Genomic DNA, 24117 nt, shown 5'->3' with positions numbered 1-24117 from the left:
GGGGAAGGAGGAGTCGGTACATCACCAGGCTGACCCTGTGGAGGACCTTGAATTGGCCGATGAAACGGGGGCTCAGTTTTTTCAAAGGGAAAGGCACCTTGAGATCCCGGGTTGACAGCTATACCCTTTGTCCCGGGTGGAGGACAAGGTGGCGTCAGTGTCGGTCCACCTACTGCTTGTACCTCTTGGTACACTGCTGGAGGTGTTGCTGGACCTGGCGTTCCCAATGTTCTTGTACCAGTCCTTCACCGTCAGGTTCTGGCTCGGTGGGGAGTGCCAGGAGAACAGCACTGGCTGGAAACTGAGCACGCGCTGGAACAGGGACGTACCTGTGGACGTATGTGGCAGGGAATTGTGAGCATACTTGGCCCAGGGCAGGAAACGGGACCAAAGGTGCTGCTTCTGGGAGCAGTAATTCCGGAGATAGCGCCCAGTGTCCTGCTGCAATTGCTCCACCTGTCCGTTGGCCTGTGGCTGATGCCCTGAGGTTAGGCTCCCAGTGACCCCGAGAACGCTCGCCAGACTTAGAAGGTGAATTGCAGGCCTTAGTCTGACACAGTGTCCTCGGGGAGTCCGAAGAACTGGAACACCTGTTGGAAGAGGACTTTGGCCATATGTAGTGCAGTTGGGAGTTTTTGAAGGGGGATCAGGCGGCATGCTTTTGAAAACCGGTCCAGGAGGGTCAGAATGACAGTCTTACCTTCAGAAGGGGGCAAGTAAACCGGAAAATCCACCACTACGTGGGACCATGGACGGGATGGGTTCGGCAGTGACACCAGAAAACTGGCAGGTTTTTGGGTTGGGGTCTTAGCTTGTGCACAGGTTGCACAACTCCCCACATACTCCTGCATCTACTGGCATCGAGGGCCACCAAAACCTGTTCTGAAGGAGGGAAAGGGTGCAGCAAGCACCAGGGTGTCCTACCTCTGAGCAGCCGTGAACCCAGTGTAGGGCAGTCAGGTGCATGCTGACGGGGATGTATTCCTTCCCCGGAGGCTTGTCGGCGGGCTTGGTCTCCAAGATCTGGGCGGCCTGGAGCTCTTGAAAGAACTGCCATCGGACTGGAGCTACAATGCAGCATCGGGGTGGAATCGACTCGGGTTGCTTGGGAAGCGGGTCGGGATCATGGATACGAGACAGGGGATCGGTCTTGGTGTTTTTGGAACCGAGTCTGTAGGAGACGGTGAACCTGAAACGGGTGAAGAAAAGCGCCCACCAGGCCTGACGTGGGTTCAACCGCTGGGCGGACTGGAGGTACTCCAGGTTATGGTGGTCGGTTAGAACCAGGAATGGATGGGCCGTGCCCTCTAGCTAATGACGCCACTCCTCCAGAGCTAGATTGATGGCCAGCATTTAATGGTTTCCAATATTGTAATTCTGTTCAGTCCTAGTGAGTTTCTTGGAGAAGGCACAGGGGTGTAGCCTGGGCAGGTCCCCTTGCCATTGTGACAGCACCGCACCGACCACAACAATAGAGGCATCTACCTCTACTGCGATGGAACGAGAAGGATCGGGGTGACGGAGGATGGGCGCTGATGTGAACTGGGCTCTGAGGTTTTCGAACGCTTGCTACGCCTGTTCGGTTCAGATCAGCTGCTTTCCTTTACCTGTGGTGAGGGCTGCTAGGGGAGCGGCAGCTGTGCTGTAGCCCCAAATGAAGCACGGGTAGAAATTTGTGAACCCTAAGAAATGTTGCAAGGTCTTGACGGTGGTTGGTTTTGGCCATTCCAGTACCGCCCAGACTTTCTCAGGATCCATAACCATCTCATGTGGTGTTAGAACATACCCCAGGAAGGTCACTTGAGACTGGTGAAAGAGGCATTTCTCCCTCTTCACGAGCAACCCGTTCTGAAGCAGCAACTGTAACACTGCCCGAACGTCCCGCACATGCTGTTCCTGGTTCAAGCAGAAGATCATAATGTCGTTCAGGTATATGATCACACACCCATTCAACAAGCTCCCCAGAACGTGGTTAATGAGGGCCTGGAAGACGGAGAGCGCGTTCGACAGACCAAAAGGCATCACAAGGTACTCATAATGGCCCATCATTGTGCTAAAAGCGGTCTTCCACTCCTCGCCCTCCCAGACCCTAATGGGATTATATGCACTGCAGAGATCTAACTTTGTAAAGATGGAAGAGCCATATGCGCACTCCAGGGCATCCATGATCAAGGGTAAGGGATGCAGGTAGCTCACCGTAATTGCATTCAGGCCTTGATACTCTATGCTGGGCTGCAGCCCCAAGTCCTTTTTCCCAACAAAAAAGAATCTTGCTGAGTTGGGTGAGGTAGAGGGGCCCGTGCTCAAGGCCTCGGTGATGTAAGCCTCCATAGCCTTGTGTTTGGGTAACGACAGGGGTTAAACGCGACCGCGAGGGGGAGTGGTTCTCGGAAACAGGTCAATTGCGCAAACCCAAGGACGGTGATGGGGGGAGTGCCGCGGCACATGCTTTGCTGAAGACCTGACTGAGGTCTTGATATTCCAAGGTAAACACCAGCTCGCATTGCATCAGGAAGCCTTGGCAGTGCTCGGGAGAGCTGTCATATCTCTCTGGGGTTGCTAGGTGGGGCCCATCCTGGGGCGGTGCGGGCGTTGGAGCAGCAGGTGGTACTGTGCAAGGCACTTCCGGAGGTGAGGTGGTTTGGACAATACCACTTGCATCCAGGACGGTGACGAGCCCCTGGAGGGTCTCCTCAGTCCGGTGCAGGGACTGCTCATGGGAGCCCAGCAGGGCACCTTGGGCAGAGACTGCATGGTGCAGGCGATCCAGCATCGCTGAGTCCGGGGTAGAGGCGGAACATTCTGTCATCTCTCCGAAGGATGTGACAGGAGACCGGACTCAATTGCAAGTGTTGTGTTTATTGAGGGCGAGACAAGAGAATAGTTGAGGTACAAGCGTGGGTCAATCGAGGGGCGAATGTTGTCCAGGGGATATCACAATACTCGGAAAACCAGAAAGACAAGAGCCAGAGGTCAGGGAGCTGGGGACAGGAGCAGAATAAAGGGAAAGCAACAATGCTAGCGACAGAGCAGGGGCAAGTGGCGAGCAGTGTCCAAGGAGGTTCCGCAGTCTGTCCTCTAACAAGCTGCTCCTTTTATTGCCTGCTGATGATTGCCTCCAGGTGCAGAGAATGGGCGTGCTGCATGGGGCCTGACAAGACCCCTAGACTTTTTCTACACTTTGTAGTCTTGTAGGCTTATTTCAGAATGGAATACAATTATTTGTTTTTACTATCAATCAACACACCATAATGCATTAATACAGTGCAAAAACACTTCTTTAGAATGTTTGGCAAATTAATTAAAAATAAAAAACTGGAACCTCTCTTTGGCATCAGTATTCAAACCATTTATTGTGACACTCCAAATTGAGCTTGGATGCATCCTGTTTCTTTTGATCATCTTTGAGATGTCTCCAAAATATGATTGTATTCCTGCTGTGGAAAATTAATTTGATTGGACATGATTTAGAAAGGTACACTACCTGTCTTTATAAGGTTCCATAGTCAACAGTGCACGGCAGAAGAAAACCAGGCCATGAAGGCAAAAGAACTCTCCATAGAAAGTAATGCATAGAAAGTAATGCCATAGATTATTCTCCATAATGAGAGCTGAATGTAATGCCATTTACATTTATTCATTTAGCAGAAGCTTTTTTCCAAAGCAATGTACATCTTAGAGAAAAATACAATGAGTACATTACATCAACAGATAGAGAAATTTGGATGCAAACACATGATTGTAGAGTACAGTCAATTTGTCACATTCCATCTTATCAAACCTGTATACATCATACGAGTAGCTGCATAAACACTTTTCTATTATTAAAAAATTATGAAACATAACAAGGGGGGTGCAATGGCACAGTGGGTTTGGCCAGGTCCTGCTCTCTGGAGGGTCTTGGGTTCGAGTCCTGCTTGGGGTGCCTTGTGACGGACTGGCATCCCGTCCTGGGTGCGTCCCTTCCCCCTCCAGCCTTACGCCCTGTGTTGCAGAGGTAGGTTCTGGCTTGCTGCGACCCCGCTTGGAACCAGCAATTTCAGACAATGTGTGTGTGAAATGTAACAATCACATCAGACTGGCGTCCTGTCCTGGGTGTGTCCCCTCCCCATCCTGTGTTGCCAGGTTAGGCTCTGGCTCACTGTGACCCTGCTCGGGACAGGTGGCTTCAGCCACTGTGTGTGTAACAATCCAGTTACACACACAGTGGCTGAAGCACACATTTATCAAGCACTTACAAGATCAGGGGAGGGATGTCTTGTAGATATCAAGGAGAAGACTCGTTGATGGTTTTGTCAGCCATAACCATAGTCTTGAATTTGTTCCATGCAGCGATAGCTACTGTAGAGAAAAGAGTATGAGGGATACTTGGGATTGCTTTGACTGGTCAAACACAACTCATGAAGCAGTGTTCCATATCAACTGTAGAGGTGTGATGGCAGAGGCCAGAAGGCCAGACAGGAGAGAATTGCAGTAGTCCAGACCGGATACATATCACCATGGCCTGGACCAGGAATTGCGCAGACTATGTTGTGAGAGTAGGTCGGATCCTGCAGGTGTGATGCGGGCTGTATCTTCAGGACTTGGGCTGAAAATTGGCTTTGATGTGTTGAGAAAAAGACAGACTTGAGTCAATCATTACTCCCAGGCTCTTAGCCGAGGAGTTAAGCAAAATGAGTGAATTTTCCAGTATGACAGAGAGTTTTTGACAGGAATACAGACCAGCTGGGAGGTGAACTGCAAGTCATATTAAGTATTGTTGTGTATATGACAAAACTTGAACTTGAACTTAAAGTATCTCTGTATTAAAGATGTTGAGTTATAGATGGTGATCAGCCATCCAGGCAGAGATTGATAGGCAGGTGGCAATATGCAGGGAAATGTCTGTAGCTCCAGGCGGAAAGGAGAGGAAGAGCTGGGTATGGGTCAAGGCGGCAGTGGTAGGAGAATCCATGGGAGATGATGACAGGGCCAAGGGAAGAAGTGTATATTTAGAAGAGTAGGGGGCCTAGTACCAAGATCTGTGGGACACTAGTTAACAGAGGCTGAGAGGATGATCGGGCACCGCCAAACCATTTGGTAGGAGCTATCTGATAGGGATTACTCAGACCATTTCAGTGCAGTTCCTTGTGTGCCAGCTTGAGAGAGGAGAGTAGAATCCAGGGGTTGACAGTGCTGAATGCTAAAGAAAGGTCGAGGAGAGTGAGGCCACTATAGCTGACTGGTGATACTGCCAGTCTCGGTGGAATGTCTAGCTTCAAATCCAGACTCATACCTGTCAAGGAGATCAGTCTGGATGAGAAATGCAGACAGCTGATCATAGGTATAATATATGATAATATCCCTACAGCAAAGCATTATGATTGCATCATCATGCTGTGGAGATAGTTCTTAGCATCAGGGACTGCGAGACTGGTTAGATTTGAGGGAAGGATGAACAGAACCAAACACAGTGAAGTATTTGAAGAAAACCTGCTCCAAAGTGCACATAATCTTGGACCAGGGCAAAGATTCACCTTTTTGTATTACAACGATACAAAGCATACAGTAAAGACAACATTGGAATGGCTTCGGAATAAGTCTCTGAATGTCCTTGTCTAGCTCAGCTAAAGCCTTTACATGAACCCCACAGTAAAGCTGTGGATCACCAACACTCCCCATCCAACTTGACAGAGCTTGAAAGGATCTGCAAGAAAGGATGGGAGAAACTGCCCAAATCCAAGGATGTAAAACTGGTAGAAGCATACCCAAGAAGATCTGCAGCTGTGATTGCTGTTAAAGGTGGTCCTACAAAATACTGAATAAACGGTTTGAATACTTTGAAATATACTTTGCTGTAAACTTTGAAGGGTTTGAAGGATTTAATTAATTTTTAACAAATTTGTTTAAAAAATCTTTAAAATGTGTTTTCGCTGCTATTTTGGGGTATTTGATGGCAAAAAAGAAGCAATTCAATCCATTTTCAAAAAAAATCTACAACACTACGAAGTATGGAGAAAGTGTAGGGGTCTGGATACTCTCTGAAGGCACTGTAATTATTCACTGTAAGTTACCTGCAAGGTGTCTGTGGAGAATGCAGGTTTCTGTGCTCTGAGACTCAATATAAGATCTCCTCCCACAGAAAGCCAGACTGGCCAGGATAAGGGTGGTGAAGACAGGCATGTCAAGCGCCTTCCTTCACAACAAGCGGAATGGCCTCTTCAATGAGTTGCTGGAACTTCCAGTAAGTTAATCACCATTTGTAACCACAAGGCTTCCAGTTTTGGAAGTTACCAAGTATCCATTTCACCATGCCTTTGAGAAGAAATCCAATCCAAAGATCTTGTGTTAAAATACAGGGGTGCCCCCATATGTGACACTAATATGGACCCAAAAGTGAGTCTTAAAGTGAAATGACATGTAGCAGGGATATTTTTCCTCATAAGAAATGGAAAACACTCTGCAGGTGTGTACAGTTTTACAGTTAATCGATTTTTATTTTTGAATGTGTGGGATGGTGCCTTACATGGTCTGAACTAGACATTTGGCTGTAAGTCTGAATTGCACTCATGATGTGTGGAGTTTACATATTCTCTCAGTTTTCACAATCCGAAAACATATGCGGAAGAATTCAATAGTAAACTTCTCCTCTACCCTCCTGTACCATGAAAATCGCATGAATGGCTACTATGAGTCAGATTCAACAATACTTACATGCAGAAATGTACATACATACACCCTATTACATACATGTTGCCCCTGCTGTAAAATACCCGATTAGGTGCTAACTCACAGATAACTCGCTTTTTATTTGTGACCATGGATGACACATGAAGATATTTCTCAGCTGTATTTCACAATTTCCTGATGAACAAGATGTGATTGCAAGAAGCATAGGGAGCAATAGGCTGAAGTAACCTGACTTGAACTCCTCAGCCATAATAGACAAGAACTGGCATGACTCAGATACTGATATTTCATTTACTTTAAAAGAGTTCCATTAAGGATGAATTATACTGTCATGAAAGTAAAGGGTTGTGAAAACTAGACTACCCTTTTTTTGCGCTCTCAGCAGTATTAGACATATGAAAGCTGAGTGAATGGAGAGTGAACACAGTTATTTTGTAGGAAGGAGCTTCCCTTTCTTCTGCTGTCATTTTTTGAAAAAAACTCCTGCATCATGCAAGAACTAAAAGGAAGGAGCTTAGAAGAATAGTGATAATTACTGAGCATGTTTGTCCATTTAAAAGACCTTGAGGTGAAGCTTAAGTTTTTGTGCCAAACCAGCAGTATTTGCATTGAAGAGTTTAATTGCAATGACCCAACCTGCATGATTGTAACTTTTGTTGGCAAACTTTAAGTATCAACATATAGTTTTGCCATAGAGGCAGTCATATGGAAAGGTTTTATTTAGAAAAGGTAATTATGTTAGGGTTGAAGCATCTAAGATGTTTCAATGCAGAAGTGACCTTAAAGCAAAATATTACATAGTTGTGTCAGTTATATGGGTTTGGATAAGGCACAAATGTCATAGGCTTCATAATACCATAGTGCACTGTACTCTGGGTTTACATACAGCAAAGACGGGCAGCGTTCGTTCGTGAACATTTGTTGGAGCATAGGCACACAGCAAGAGCTTTAGGCACGCACTAATGGAAATAATGCTCTCGGCCTGAGGGCCCCTTCTCCTCAAGTACCTGTATCTTAAGCCAGCCTTACCATCCTGCTTAGCCTTCTTCAAGCTTTTCTTGACCTTCTCACCTCCCAACAGGCACTCACTGCCTTATAATCCCTTTCAGTACCCACAGCGGTTGGACAACTGTTTTACATTTTCCCCACAACTCCCAGCTGTTCCAGCTATTTATACAGTGAATCTTTTCTCACTCAAATGTGACACTCCTCAGTCATGCGAGTCGTTACGATAACTTACCATATGTCTGTGTCATGTAGCAGTTTTTTCTTATAAAAAAAATTTACCATGTTATTTATAATTGTGATACTCTTGACCTTATAGCAACACTACAGACGTAGCAATATTGCACAAGGAACTAAAAAATTGTCTTTTTTAATTAAAAATCTGTTTCAGCACCACACAATAACCAGTCTTAGAACTTAATGAGTTGGACCAGTTCACAACTGCTTATACAGCTTTGCGCTATTGCCTAATAAATGACCATGCAGAGATATATATGGTGACTCTTGCATCAGCCTGCTCGGGGGAACTACCTTTCTGCTTATCTCTTTGCTCAGTACCAGATAGGTCCCGGTTAATTAACTCACGAGTAAAGTACATTATTACTTCCGTAAAGTACCTAGCATTATGAATGTGTAATTCAGTTTAGATAAAACTGTCACATAAGCAGCTAAATAAGTATTCCATCTTGTGCCTTATTCCTCACACATATGTGTGGCCAAGCTGCTCCCACTCATACTAGTGACTCATGGGTTATTTTTATGCATATCACTTCAGAGACAGACCTCGTGGTGGTAGGACTCACATAATGAAAGAGCAATATGGCTCCTCATTATTTACTACATTATAGGGGAAATTTGGCTGTTTGCTGACCAGCATTTGTTGATGTCTCAGATTTAGTCATAGAATGGTGTGCATGTTACTTCTGTTTCTTAGATGCTTAAAGTGTAAATAAAAAGCAGGTAAAATGAATGCTGTTGCTGTACTAGTTTAGTCCTGATCACTTAAATGGATTGTATTAATTTGTCTAGAGTGGTGATGTCTGTTTGGGCAATGCAGATCCCATGGTTGCCTCCATAGCAACAGATTGTAGTTACTTGTATCTTGTTAAGTGATTAATGATTTGAATGTTTAGGGAAGGTTCTATATTCTGGCCTTATCTTTCTTTCAAGCTTATCCATTCATTTTGTCAAGTGGTGTAACCCAGCCTCTTGTAAAACATCAGATGAAACAGTCAAAAACCAACACATATGAAGAGAACCTCTTGTAGGTGTCCACTTGCTCACTGGCTTCCTTTTTTCGCATCCATGTGTTTCACAGTGTTCTGAAGAAGTGGAGCAACATCTGAGCAAGACCGCATCCCTACTGGAGAGCCAACACCACCACCTACTGCACTGTCTGGAGAAGACTACCGTGAGTTTGTTACCTAGTATTCCCACTGCTCCTGCATGGTCACATTATTGTTCTGACCTAGTGACATAGTGGTACAGATGTAGCTTTTCTTTAGGAATTAATTGAGAATAAAATTAGTCTGGCTTTTGACAGAGCTTGGGAGAGGAAGAATACAACACAAGAACAAAGAACTTCATGACACTATGTCCTAGCCCCTTCATTCCAAATCTCTGGCTTCTACTTTATACACATAATAATGTATTGAAAGTTCCAAAAGTAGTCGGTCATGTCAGTTGGACCTTAAAATGAATTCACTGAAACACTTAGTGTGAAACCAATAGCATACATCCAGCAGCTGGACATCCTTACAACCAAAGCATCAACAATCTCCAACATGACTGTCTACTGTAAAAAGAACTGAATTACACAAAATGCTGGGGCTTCAACTAGCATATGAGAAAAATATAAAATTCTATGTCAGTCATAGGGATCGGACGAATTAGTATATATAGAATGGAAGTTGTTCTGCCACATGTTGTGAAACTACAGCAAAGTTCCAGCTTGATAAACATGGAACAAGTGAGATTTTATTACAGACTGCTTTTCACACTCAAGTGTGCCTTACATAATAAACCGAGTGTGGGTTTCAAGTTGGGAGAAGGCAAAAACAAAGATAGATATCCCTAAATAAATGAATGTTAACATGAATAACTGTTAAGAACCCAAGTGAAAGTGTTAGGTGATTTCTGTAATTTTGTTATAGTCATTATGTAATATTATCTTAGATAATTCATCCTGCAGAAATGAACATGAGCTAATAGTTTAGCAGGCAAAACTCCAGCAGACCTCCCTTTTCTGGCAGGCCCATGAATTTGTTGATGAGCAGCTGTACGAGCAGAATTGTCGAGAAGGAGCAGTGCAAAGCTACCCATCCTGCAGCCCCTCCCTGTCAAGCCAGGAAGGCCCAACAGGCACCTGCTGCACACACCAAGCCCGGAAGAACCCTCTGCCTGACGCCAGTGTCCCCCCAACTTGCCAGGGTGCTTTACAGGAGCTTAGTGCTGTTCACATCCAGTGCAGTGACCAGCCAGCACTCAGCACCAGGTCAGATGTGGTCTTTCAACAGTACAATGAAAAGCTACACCTGGAAAATGCCAAACTGTGTCACTGCAGCTATTTTAAATGTCCTGCCTCAGACGTGTTGGTTCGATTATTATGCCACTACAAGGATTATAAATATGCTGCCTCAAAGGCTTTACTTTAAAATTATAACAACATTAAAACCAGAGGAATTATGCACACACACCCTTTTTACAATTACTTTTTCATGGATGTTTAGTTATCCAGATTACTGGAATTTGCAGTACACATCTTGATATGAGGACTCCATCCATGGATATTCTGACCTTTTAGTCCACAAGTGCATTAAGCCTGAGCTGAACAGTTGAACGAATGAACCACCTGTTCTGATCAGTTCCTGCTCCCAATACATTCAAGGGTATGGATTCCAAGGTTTTGTCTTTCTAGACATATTTAGACTTGCAGATATATAGAATCATAATGATAAACTGCAGTGGGAATGAATTATAACTACACTGTCCGCATACAATAGTTCTTTAATTATTGATGCAACAAGGAAGGTCAGCGTCACAGAGTTCCTTTGAACCACAAAACTGTACAAACCCTGGAATTTAATTCAAGTCCATATGATAAAAGGCAGAAACGTTTAAAGTGTAGCGTGATTGTCAGCTAACCTGATAAAAACCAGGATCATTCAGGTTTAGCATCAGTATGAAATCCTGGGAGCATTCCCCTAAATTTCTCTCACAAAACACATATGGAAATCTTTCTTTTAAAGTATGATATTCTGAATTTTTCAGTGTTGCCCATTTGTTTTATTTCAATGTCATTTTTTCCTCCTTCCAGTCGCTCCAGCCTCAATATGAAGCTGGACGATACGTCTCGCCTCAACTGCAAAAGTGGGTTGATCACCACAGCGATCATCAGCATCCCTACACCACCAGCTGTGAGCCCCGAGGGTGACAGTCAGCCGCTCACCAGCCCCAGCATGCAGACCATAGCCAGTTCGAACGCTGTCAAGGTGTCCACCCTGTGAAGGAATTTCAGAGACAGGTGACACAAAGAAAAAAATACCACCTTGGAGAAACTGCCAGGGTGCTGTAGGAAGGCATCGACTGTGACTGCAAGCGGAGGCATCTCCCAAGGTAAAGAGTGAAGGAGTGAAGGAAAGTACATGAGTGGAGGAGGAGGTTCTTTGTGTCACCACGTTCCACGGCACGAGAGACAGAACGTGTGTGTGTGTCTCTGTCTGTCTGTCTGTCTGTGTGACATCAGATACGACTGTTGTCTTGCACAGTGGCCATGTTTGTGTCCCAGGATATTTCATGTTATTGTGTTTTACACACCTTTTCAGTTGTCACAGTCTGGCAGGTTTTTTAAACTGTGGTAATGAAAGGAATGCCCCCCACAGAGCAGAGATGTTCCTTTGTAAAAACAGAGCATGTAGTTTGTTAGTTATGTGTTTTTGTCCAGTTTCATTCACCTGTGTTTTATTCCTTCATAGAATATTCAACGTGTTGATAAAGCAGTCATGTATATGAGCAAATCTCAACTTTCTGAGAAGAATACACACACACACACACACATTTTCAGAACCGCTTGTCCCATACGGGGTCACGGGGAACCGGAGCCTACCCGGCAACACAGGGCGTAAGGCCGGAGGGGGAAGGGGACACACCCAGGACGGGACGCCAGTCCATCGCAAGGCACCCCAAGCGGGACTCGAACCCCAGACCCACCGGAGAGCAGGACTGCGGTCCAACCCACTGCGCCACTGCGCCACTGCGCCCCCTTTTCTCTGAGAAGAATATTTTATATGAAATCACACAGTTGTTGATGGCAACAAAGAAATTTTTATGAAATTGTATGAAAATACATTAGGATGTTCCAGATAAGTCCTTCAAAAGCACATGATTTATCAAATTCCTTTTAGCAGTTGTTTTGCTCTAATAATGTGGGGGGAAAGGAATGTAAACGTAACAATTAGAAGTAGGTGTGCCAGTCTTAGTGCTTTTTTTTTACCTTTTCAGCTGTGTATATGTGGTGTGCAAGAGTGAGCAATATTTCTGTTTATAACGTGGTGTTTTCACAGGCTTTGAACACATTAAGAACAGCTGTCTGTCAAAAGGGGCAAACATCCAAAACTGAGCAGAAACCCTTTATAAAAGCACAATGTGTGCTTCTCCCAATCCCCCCTCCCCCTTTGCTCACATGAGACTGGCCTGCAGGAAGGGTTGAATGCCTGGCAGCCCCCCCTTTCCCAAAAGCTCAGATTTGTGCGCAAGCGTTCACTGGTCTACTACTGGTCTGCTACTGATCTTCTACTGGTGTACTACTGGGGTAATTGTTCTGCTTTGTGTCTCATTCTAGGTTATCCTCAATTTTGGATGATTTCACTGGACGCTCAGTTCTTTATGTAAATTATAAACATTTTATTTTTTCCAGGTCTGTTTCTTGTATCTGTTCAACATGCAAAAAGACTCCAGTATTTTTCTTCCTCATGCTCATGGATGTGTTCCATGGTAGAGGTCCATGTTAACCCCCCCATCCCATACAGTCCACACATTTATCTACCTGTCCATGTAATAACACAGTCTGTAAATGTTTTCTGTCTGCCTCTGTCACAGTACACTTTTTATTCTGCTCTTGAAGAAACTGAAGAACGCTTTAGGATCCAGAAGGCCTTGTGCAGTGAGCAGGTTTACAATGACTCAGAAAAAGCAGGTTGCACTCTTTCACGTATAATGAAGTAAAGAAGAATAAAGGGCTTGAGTGCTCAAGTCCCCATGGTGTATGTAAGATTTACTGGAAAAAACCCTCATTTTTCAGGATGAACATGTTTTGGCAGGAAGCCTTTGCCAGCGTTAGCTGCAAAACAAATTACATATATACACTTTTGTTGGAAAATGATGCTTCCATCCCGAAAAATGACAGCTTTTCCAGTAAGATCAAGTGTGCTCCCCGATCTTTGCTCTAAATCTCACTTTTAATATGCCCTTTACACCATGACCACACATGATGGCATGGAGTCTGTTTTCATCCCTGACTTCAGACAAACTGTGGGGGGTTAAATAAAGATGAATGCAGATTATACAGTATATAATCACAAATTACACACTGATTTCTCCAGCCAAATTGTCTGTACTGAATGAGTTCATTGCACCGTTCTATACACAGATTGTAACACTGATTAAAAGTACGGGTTTCTGTAGTACTTTTGTCTAGTGTTCTTCAGATATTGTAAAATCTCTTTTCTCTAGATACCTATGAAAAACTTTTATGTATTAGGTTGCCACATATGTAAAATGTTAAGACTGCTGTGGTTAAAACAGATAATATTGCATATAGTACTGAAATAGTTACTACTTCTTACTAACTAAAGTATCTATGTGGTGTGAATACCAGCCACGTTAAATTATGAATAAAAATTATTAATTTCAGTAGATTACATCTTAAATATGAATAGTTTCTTCATTTCAGAATAGCTGATGACATTAAACCTAACCTGTAATAAAGAAGGTGGTTGTGTGTCTGAATACCTTGCTGAAATCACCAGGAAAATAGCTTGAAGAGCTTGAAAAGTAAAGCATGCATTAGATTTCAACATTTTAGATTAAGATTATTATGACAATTTGAAAACCATTCACCATGAAGATTAAATGAACAGTGTCAAAGTGATAAATGGGCAGGTCTTATTAAATCGCACAAGAGGGGTTTAGATGTTTAACTGTGGTATTTTTCAAAGGAATATATGTAAATATACAGTTTAATATACACACACACACACACACATTTTCAGAACCGCTTGTCCCTCACGGGGTCACGGGAAACCGGAGCCTACCCGGCAACACAGGGCGTAAGGCCGGAGGGGGAAGGGGACACACCCAGGACGGGACGCCAGTCCGTCGCAAGGCACCCCAAGCGGGACTCGAACCCCAGACCCACCAAAGAGCAGGACTGCAGTCCAACCCACTGCGCCACCGCATCCCCCTGTCAGTTTAATATACAAATTCTTAATTGACAATTATTAGTTCACCAGATGGAAGAACAGGGAATTCTGACCTCCTTCAAGCAAAATTGATCAACTATGTGATTATCACCTTGAAAATCTAATTTCTCCTGTGTCTTCATTAATGTGGGTTGGACCACGGTCCTGCTCTGCGGTGGGTCTGGGGTTCAAGTCCCGCTTGGGGTGCCTTGCGACAGACTGGCGTCCCGTCCTGGGTGTGTCCCCTCCCCCTCCGGCCTTACGCCCTGTGTTGCCGGGTAGGCTTCGGTTCCCCGCGACCCCGTATGGGACAAGCGGTTCTGAAAATGTGTGTGTGTGTGTCTTCATTAATCAGTTTGTCCTCTGATCTGAACTGCATTTATACTGCTATAACTGCTATACTTGCTGTATAGCAACCATGGAAAGTTTTGAAGGGTTTGGTCTTTTTAGCTTCATAGGACCTTTCAGACATTATGACCATCCATATAGTTTTAATTGTGTGTTTAGCTGATGTCAACAGCATCCAGAAATCAAATAGACCACAGAAAGGGCAGTCACTACAAGCTATGATGGTTAAGGAAATTAAAAGGATAAAACAGTTGCTGCTTCAAGTTCAAGTAGCATCCATTGGGGGTATTCTTGCGAGAAGGAACTTCACCTGCTTCAGTGATTTTACTATCTGTACAAATGGGCTAAAGATAAAAAGCATACAGTATTAAAATTGCTTAGTGTGAAAGGCATCTGCTGGCCACATGAAAAGGATGTAAACCTGGGCACATATCTGTCACATGTGTCAGGCTTTAGCCTTCCAAATGCAAAGCTCTGTAATAGTTAAACCAGGTCTTCGTCCTCAGCAGATTTGCTTTTGTGAGCTTTGAAAAACCTGACTAAGATGATTTTACTGGGTCTTGAATGAATTTTAAAACTTTCAAGCCATGTGTGTCCATGAACTTCCACAGACCGCAGGTCTGTGTGTTAAAACCCAGTAGCATTATACATACCATGTGGCTAGAAGTGAGCATCATTTTAAAGAGTAAAGCACATCTATAGCTTCAGTCAGATAGACATCCACCATGAAAACTTACAATGACAGTTGCAAAAGACACTTCTGTTGCTCAGCAGGGCCACTCAATGTCATCTTTGGCCTGAATTTGAGTCCTGATTCTATGTCAGACTAGATGACAGCAGAACAAACTAGAATGTCCTGAAAGCTGCAAGAATGAGTACAAAGATCCGTCTCTTAAAGTTATCTATTTGTATTTAAGCATGAGAGGACAAAAGTAAAGCCAAATATTGCTGTTGATAAGAGATGACATAGAGCAATATCTCAGAGATTTGTTTACAGAGAATCAGGGTAGCCCCAACCTCTGTAGACCCCATCTTATGTCTCTTTGTTGATTTCTTGAATCCCCCAAAAGAGGAGAGTTCTGGCTACCAGTGGACTCATGAGAAATGCATGGACTATATTTCTGAATACATAGTTGTGACTGTTGTGAGATTTTCCTGTTTGGTATATCACCTGGGACTCGAGTCCACTCAGACAAGAGCTCATTATCAGCTACCTTTGCTGATTTGCCACTGAGCAACCAGGTTCCTATGGAAGAAGTGGACGGTGGACCATATGGACCATATAAACTCGTAAGTACGTGGGGGAAGAGCAAAAGGCACTTTTCTCCATCTTTCAACACAAAAAAACAGAATACACCTGTAAGTCTCATGGTGCGACTTCAGAACAAAGATGAGTCTGTCCATTTTGGACAACAATTATGGAGCTGGACATATAACAGGGAGTGAATAGCACGGGTGCAAAGAGTGCCTCAGTGTCACTAAGAATTGGGTGGACTCCGGTGGACATTGAGGTTATTGGATACAGGAATGAGGCTTTGGGGGCGGAGGGGGGTCAACAAAAAGAAACCTTTCAAAGTGTATAATCTTTGTGTTCTATTTTTGGGGAAAAAAGTTGTCTAATGTGTTCGTTGCTTTACTTCGGTCTTGTTTTTTTAATTCTCTGTAACTGCTGTGTGTGTTCTGTCAGACGGTGTATATCATTTATGACTTTGTCTTGTGTCTCACCAACTGTGAAACGTCTCATAAAGATCTCTATCTGCCACAAACTCACAATTGTGGGATTTATTTTTCAAATTTATATTTCCAGAAAAATTAGTTCTGTTCATATTGCCTTTTTGTTAAATCACCTTTACAAAATACAACAAACATTTAATTAATTTAAAAAATTACAGTTATTAGATTTTTTTTTAATCTATTAAATACAATTTATTTCATAATTTAATACCATTATTATTCTTGTTGTTTGTTATTTATTTCCTGTTTCCTGGACAAGAAAAGCTCTAATAAAGGCAGATTTCCACATCACTTGAATGTTGATTCTAAACTTTTCTTCCTTTAACTTGATGAGTACATTTCACATGTAAAGTTGTGTATCACACAAAGGAATCTCCATGTCCTTGGAATCCTATGGTGCTGATCTTACACACAAGTTATAATCTATAGGTATCTGGTATACAGAAGCATGGACTGATCTAAATACATTGCACACCTTGATAGAGCAGTGTAAATTTAGCTTATTGTGGTATAAATGCTCACAACATTTGCTGGGGTGATGAGCTGATCCTAGATCACTTTAGAGCAAAAACCATTCGTTTAGTGAGACAAAGCTAGAGAAGCGGTTTATTATAGCAGACTTAGGAAACATAAACAATTCCTCTTGTACCCATGTTGTGACATTTGTTTGATGTTTAAAATTTGGTAACTGAGAGTGCATTCAAGTATTGCTGAGAAGGGACATAGAATTGTGATAAACGTGGCAATAATCTGCCCATGTTCAGTGAATATGCATATCTAGTAACAACTAAATGTCACAGATAAAGCTTTCTTATACTTATTATTTTCAAGAACATAACACTTTACACCCATGTTCATATACAGTGTGTCTCCAGTATGTCCTGTGACAGATTCCACTTCATAGCTTAGTTAAGTAACAGCTGAGATTTGCTTTATTGTATTTAATATATAGAGTGATTGCACATTTTGAGCCACACTGTTGTTCTCGGTCCAATGACATCACCTAGTAGATGCTGCCTTCCCTCCATCCTAAACACCTCTAGTCCTTTCTCACTGCTACTGTAATTGCAGAATCAGCATTCAATTCCTTTAATGTTACATTTTACCATGGTTAGGGCAATTGAAAAGGATTTACTGTTTAACCTTTGTGACATAGAGGCAAAGAATAAAACAGTAACCATTTACCTGATGCTTTTCTCCAAAGTGATTTACAGTCATAAGGTTACAATTATTTATGCAGCTGGATAATTTTAGTGGCGCAATTTGAGAGAAGTACCCTGCTGAAGGTGGGGATCAAGCCTGTGACCTTTGGATCTAAATGCAGCAGCTCTAACCACTATGTTACTGGCTGTCCCTGCCCAATCTTGCTAAACGCTAACCCTACACAACGTGTCTAAACACGTCTCATAGGTAATTATGTTAACATTTTGTCAACGACAAAGATCAGATCACATTACATTGGCACTTTGTTAAAAATCTCATATTTATGTTTATTTTTAAAAATATTCCAGCATGAGGCACACTCAAGAGCACGCACTCATAACAGATCAAAACTTTGTATAGCTGAGTGGAAATGAGGAAATATAAAAGTTCCATAAACTCTAAATCTTACAAAAAGCTCCTTGCTTCCTACCACTCTATTCTCTTTGATTCATGAAAATCAAATGTTTTTAAGAAAAACTATAATCCACATCAAATAATCCGAAAGTACTTTTTTAACCGTTCCTTCGCTCCTCTCTCTCCCCTCAACTTTGAAGATTTCAAATTATTAAGTCATATATAAGTCATTTCATTCATCTTCAATACCTCTCTCTCTTTGGGTTGCTACCCATCTGCTTTTAAAACTGCCCATGTCTCCGCACTGCTGAAGAAACTTTCACCAAATCCAAACTAAGTCCAGAATTATAGCCTGGTCTCCCTCCTTCCTTTCCTCTCCAAAACTCAAGTGGCCTTTTACAATCAATTATTGAAACTTCTTCACACTCCTTGATGGATAACAGTCTTCAGTGTCAGAAGCTCTTCAATCTGCAAGAGCTGCCTCCATCTCTTCAGTTCTAATTCTTCTCAACCACTCTATTTCATTTGATGCAGTCAATTAGCAGATGCTCTTTTCTTTGTTAGATGGCCTTGGCATGGTTCCTTCTCTTCTCCTCAACCTCCCTCAGCTGGTGTTGCACAGAACTCTGTACTTGGCCCTTTACTCTTGTGTATATACACTACTTCCCTTGGTTTGGTCATTACCTCCAGTGGTTTCTGTTATCACTGCTATGTAGATGTTACACAGCTCTTCATGTGTTTTCCCCCTCCCAGCACAGACATACCCTGCAACTTGTCTCTCTGCAATGTGTATCTCTGACAAGTTGGATGGATGGACGGATGGACAACCCTGCACCACCTCTCCAAAACTGAAATCCTTTATCTTCCAGCTGCTCCTTTCCCCTTGCCAATAACTTTCTCTCTCATTGGGCAACTCACTCATCATATCTCTTTCAACTCTTTCTTTTTCAACTCTATCAACACTCACTAATAATTAACCCTGGGAGTAGCAACTGACTCTCCTGTTTGCTCCTCCAAACAAATTGTAGCCGTAACACACTCTTGCATGTCCTCTTCAACATTAACTGAATCCATCAGTTCTGCACACCAGACACGATGCAGCTCCTGGCCCAGGACATGTTGATATTGCACCACAAATACTGCTTGACTCCCAGGACCTGTCTGATCTAGTTTGTACCACCAGGATGGTTCAGCAGTGGCAGACCCTTTACAGCATGAGTTGTGTTCAACCTTCCCACGTATCTCCTATCTTCTTCTCTTTCCTCTGGCTTCCTGTAGCTGTACATATCAAGTTCAATGCCATGGTTACAGCAGACAAGAGAGTGAAAGGTCTACTACATTGACATCTATAGAATTTGACCCATCCCTACAATCTGGCAAGAACACTGTCCCCTATCATCGACCTCTGGCTGCCTGCAGCACTGTTTTACACTACTGCATGAGTATGCACTGGATTATGAGTGCTTTACAGGTTTAGGAAAATCTACATTTACATTTATTCATTTAGCAGATACTTTTCCATGTGCATCGCTGCCTGCCTATCAGACAACTCTGCCTGAATGTCTGATTGGCACCTACAACTCAACCTCTCCAAAACAGAGATCCTTCACCTCCCAGCTGGCCTGTCTTCCTGTTCTCTATGCTCTGTCAAACTGAACAGCTTATTGATTTTGCCTACCTCCTCGACTAAAATTCTGGGAGTGATGATCGACTGAAGTCTGTCTTTCTCTCAGCACATCAAAGCCACAAGCTGGACCTGCAGATACATCCTGCACAACATCCACAGGATCTGTCCTTACTTCACAACTGACTATGTGCAACTACTTGTCCAAGCCATAGTAACATCTCACCTGGACTACTGCAACTCTCTCCTATCTGGCCTTCCTGCTACAGCCATCAAACCTCTACAGCTGATACAGAACGCTGCTGCATGAGTTGTGTTTGACTTGCCAAAGCGTTCCCATGTTGCTCCCCTCCTCGTCTCTCTGCATTGGCTTCTTATAGCTGCCCGAATCAAATTTAAGACCCTGGTTATAGCCTACAAATGCACCAATAGATCTGCTCCCAGATATCTACAAGACTTCATCTTATCCGCTACACCCCAACCAGACTGCTACGCTCTTCCACATCTGCCCACTTGGTGGTCCCATGCACGAAAGGTAAAGCACGAAGGTTCTCGGTTCTGGCTCCGTTGTGGTGGAACGACCTCCCTCTCTCATTCAGAACTACTGAATCTCTGTCCACAATTAAAAAGGTTCTTAAAACTCACCTCTTTTGGACTCACTTCACCCATGATCTCTTAAATTCATATAATGTGTAAATGTCCATGCTCTATGACTCTGAGGTGTTAAATAATGGATAAACCTTCACACAGCTACTCCTGTAATGCAACATAAATGTTTATATGTATGGAAATATATATACACACATTGGCTGAAGATTTTTTTTTATTACTAGGAAAGTGATTAGGAATTGTCGATATTAGAATGAAGTTTTATGCAGCTACTCGTGTGATGAACATTGGTTCATATTGTGGAAGGTAACTAAATGTACTTAAGAATCACTCATCAGCATCTAAGTGTTTCTTTCTACTAATGTAATGAACACATTGTATTTTCTATGAGATCTACGTGACTTTGGAAAAAAGTGTCTGCTAAATGAATAAATGTAAATGTAAATGCAAATCAGTGCATGTTAAGATTTTAGTTTTATATGGGCCAACAACAGTTTTGATGTTAATTTTTTAGGTACCTCAAAAAGACTCTGCTGCAAAGTTCAGAATGAATAAAAATATTTTCAAAAGAATTGTAATAATAACATGGGAATATTAAGAAAAAACAACCATATCTTTTGTAAATTACCTCAAAACAAAGTTTCAAGAAGTGGTCTTTTAATGCTTTTGGTGCCATCTACAGGCACCATTGCACTGGTTCTGCACTTTGGATTTTTCAAAGCCTCTCTGGTCCTTTTGGTGCTCTGCCAAAACACTTAAAAACTTGAAATTATAACAACTCACAATTACACAACCACCTCACACCATAATATACCTCACAAGGCAAAGTCCGGTCATGAGTGCATCAAATAATCATTATGTATTTCTTAGGGAGAACAAATAAGCAGTTTCTAAACAAAAAGTATGCTTCCTAAAATTAAATACCAAAATAACTGGTATTTAACATCAAGATACTTTGTGATATTTGCAACAAAAACATTTTTTCTTTCCTGTCTTTTAATATATTCTTATTCAGTCATTCAACATCAAATTTTGTCCAATGCAGAGTCATGGAAGTCAGGATTTCATCTAGGAAGCATGGGCCACAGAGCAGTCTACACCCATGATGATCATTTGGCACACAAACATTGACTGAAACCGTTTGTCCCAAGCAGGGTTGCAGTGAGCCGGAGCCTAACTTGGCAACACAGGGTGCACAGCTGGAGGTGGAGCGGACACACCCGGGACGGGACGCCAGTCCGTCGCAAGGCACCCCAAGCGGAACTCGAATCCCAGACCCACCAGAGAGCATTTGATTTATATTCACTAGCTTACAATTATGAATATTTTATGCTTTTATGTCCGTTAACTTTAAGATACTATTACAATGGCATTTCACGCTAAATTGCATGACATGAGGGGACTTCTTCTTCACTTTCAGAAGATCATTTATTCATATTAAGTCAAGTTCCCTGAAGCTCTACAGAATTCTCCACCATCTGTAGGCATCTGGATGCAGTCATAACATGGCATGGAAGACTATTGAGATGATAATAGTGTTCATTTAGATGGATTTGGGTCAACAAACAGGACCAGGGGAAGTGCAGGATGTGTTTTGTCTAGTTCACCACCATCTCCCATGTTTTCCTTTTGTTCAATGAGATCTTTTAGTATTTAAGGTAGGCTATTCAGTCACCTGATAGAAGGATCAAGAGTGGGAGTTTATAATGCTTTTTACTCAGTTAATGAGCTTCTCAATGGAATAGGGATGTGCAGTTGGGGTTCAAAATCAGTTCAGAGAGCAATGCTACACTCTCACTCTCTCTCTCTCACACACACACACACACACACACACACACACACACACACACACAACCACTTGTCCCATACAGGGTCGCGGGGAACCAGAGCCTACCCAGCAACTCAGGGCACAAGGCCGGAGGGGGAGGGGACACACCCAGGACAGGACGCCAGTCCATCACAAGGCACCCCAAGCAGGACTCGAACCCCAGACCCACTGGAGAGCAGGACCCAGTCTAACCCACTGCGCCACCGCACCCCCCATGCTATATTCATTCACTTAAAATTTGATAATCACATCAATACCTGAAAGTGCTCAGCTGGAATGAATGTGTGCGCACACACCTCAACTTCAAGATCAGGACTGAACATCCTTGTGCTGGCATTTCTGGGATTTGATCTATTGATACTTAAAGTGTGTTTTCCCAGTTGTGAAAAGCATTGTCTTCCAAGGGCTGATGCCAGACACCCACATGTTTTGTGCGGAATAAAGCAACAAAAACTTCGTAAGGACTCACTTCACCCATGATCTCTTACGTTCATGTAATGTGTAAATGCTCATGCACTATAACTTTGAGATCATACCTGTTAACAGATAAATCTTCACGCATCTATATAAATGTTTATATATATAAAATATATCATATATATATATATATATATATATATACATAGAATAAAATATATCTATATATCTAAATTATAGATATACAGATATATATTTATATCTACAGTATATATCTATAACTTAGAATCATCAATTTTCAGATAGTTTTATGCAGCTACTCATGTGATGTACATTGGTTCATATAGTGGAAAGTAACAAACTAATTGTACTTAATAATCACACGTCTGCATCTCAGTTTCTTTGCTAATGTAATGTACACATTGTATTTTCTATGAGATGCACATCACTTTAGAGAAAAGCATCAGCTAAATGTACATGTAAGGATAGAGCTGCTAATTGTTATTTAAAAAAACTCAAATAACATGACATTACATGTGAACTGAAAATATAAAGAAAGAAAAATAAAATCTTTTGAAACCAGCTGCCAAAACTTATAATATCTGGAACTTGGTATTCTTTTAATAAATAGAAAAAGAAACATCACATCCATTGCCCTACAGAGATCTTTAATCCAGATGTTTCCTCACTGACTGGAGCAGTCTGGACACTGCAAATCATATCCTCAACAGCCTTGGGTCTTTTACACTAATATGTAGGCCTTCTTTTACCCATTCTAGCCCTGTACATGATCTGGGTTCACACAGCAACCTTAATGAAGCCTTGTGCCCATGTATTTGCAAGATTGGTTCTAAGGTAGTGATAACTGTTTTTCTGTAGGTTCTAGAGAAAATCAGGCTGTTGATCACAAATAGGTATAATATTGTAATGACCCGCATTACTGTTTTAGATGGGAAACCTGTTTAATGTAAATACTTGCATTGTGGGGAATAATGTTAAATGTGGGTGTGCAACCACTGGGGGCACTTAGTGAGAAAATGATGGGGTGACTGTGCCTACTAGGGTGTTGGGAGAGAGCCTAGGAGTGCTAAGCAGGCTGGGAAGGCTGGCTGCTGTTTGTGATGAATGCTGCCTCTGCATCCTTCTTTGCCCCATCCAAACCCATGGTGCTGCATGTCACAATATTAATGTGTATTACCAATTTCAAAATACATTCAAAAACAGCACTAAATTAAAGAGAAATCATTTTGAGAATCTAGCTAGAAAAATGTCAAGTATTTTCTTGTTTGTGAGTAGACCTAGTACTTTACATTAAGGAGCAGGAGTCAAACCCAAGGACAGCTGTTTACTGGGGATGTTTATTTCTTTCATGTGTCATGTTCAGGGAATCATAAGGAATTCTTATTCAGAAAGAATCCCTATAACGTACTTTGCAACAGTGGCTTTCTCAGAGCAAACTCCTTGCGCTGGTTTGTAGGACCAGAGAAGCAAAACAATTCTTTTCTACCGGCCTGCAACTACAGTTGGGACTCGCCTCTTCAGAGGAACCCGCTCATCTGTGCCATTTATTTTCTTTTTTTCTGAATCATTTTACTTTGTCTTAGTCAAACGTGCTTTAATTCAGATTCGATCTGAGCAGTTTCGTGTGTGTGTACGAGCAGAGCTCGTGTCCATGACGGTACCAGCAGGACGGGAAAAGCAGGGTTTCCGGTTAATGACGAACAAGGGGACTCGATGTGTGTTGATGTTCTACTCTCAATGTCCGACAGGAGGCACAAACACGCCGTTCGCGATATTTCCTAAAGCGTTCCGTTCAGTTCAGCCTGTTGTGAACAACAGCCGTTTAACTGAGGATCGGGACACAGAAA

General features: G+C 42.5%; 1 protein-coding gene across 3 annotated transcripts in view; it reads left to right on the top strand.

Annotated features, from left to right (window-relative positions):
* The window catches only part of LOC108930466 (potassium voltage-gated channel subfamily D member 3-like), a 111998-nt gene extending 100283 nt beyond the window's left edge, over positions 1-11715 (top strand). For all 3 annotated transcript variants that reach the window (XM_018745714.2, XM_018745715.2, XM_018745713.2), the window contains exons 4-7: positions 6122-6223; positions 8993-9085; positions 9927-10168; positions 10991-11715. In XM_018745714.2, coding sequence (XP_018601230.1) covers positions 6122-6223; positions 8993-9085; positions 9927-10168; positions 10991-11180 — 627 coding nt within the window. In that variant the 3' untranslated portion in view covers positions 11181-11715. The remainder of the gene's footprint in view (positions 1-6121; positions 6224-8992; positions 9086-9926; positions 10169-10990) is intronic.
* Positions 11716-24117: the final 12402 nt, after the last annotated feature.

The sequence above is a fragment of the Scleropages formosus genome, chromosome 22, assembly GCF_900964775.1.
Source record: "Scleropages formosus chromosome 22, fSclFor1.1, whole genome shotgun sequence".
NCBI lineage: Eukaryota > Metazoa > Chordata > Actinopteri > Osteoglossiformes > Osteoglossidae > Scleropages > Scleropages formosus.
The sequence above is the reverse complement of the archived record's forward strand: the minus strand, read 5'-3'. Positions and strand labels throughout refer to the sequence as shown.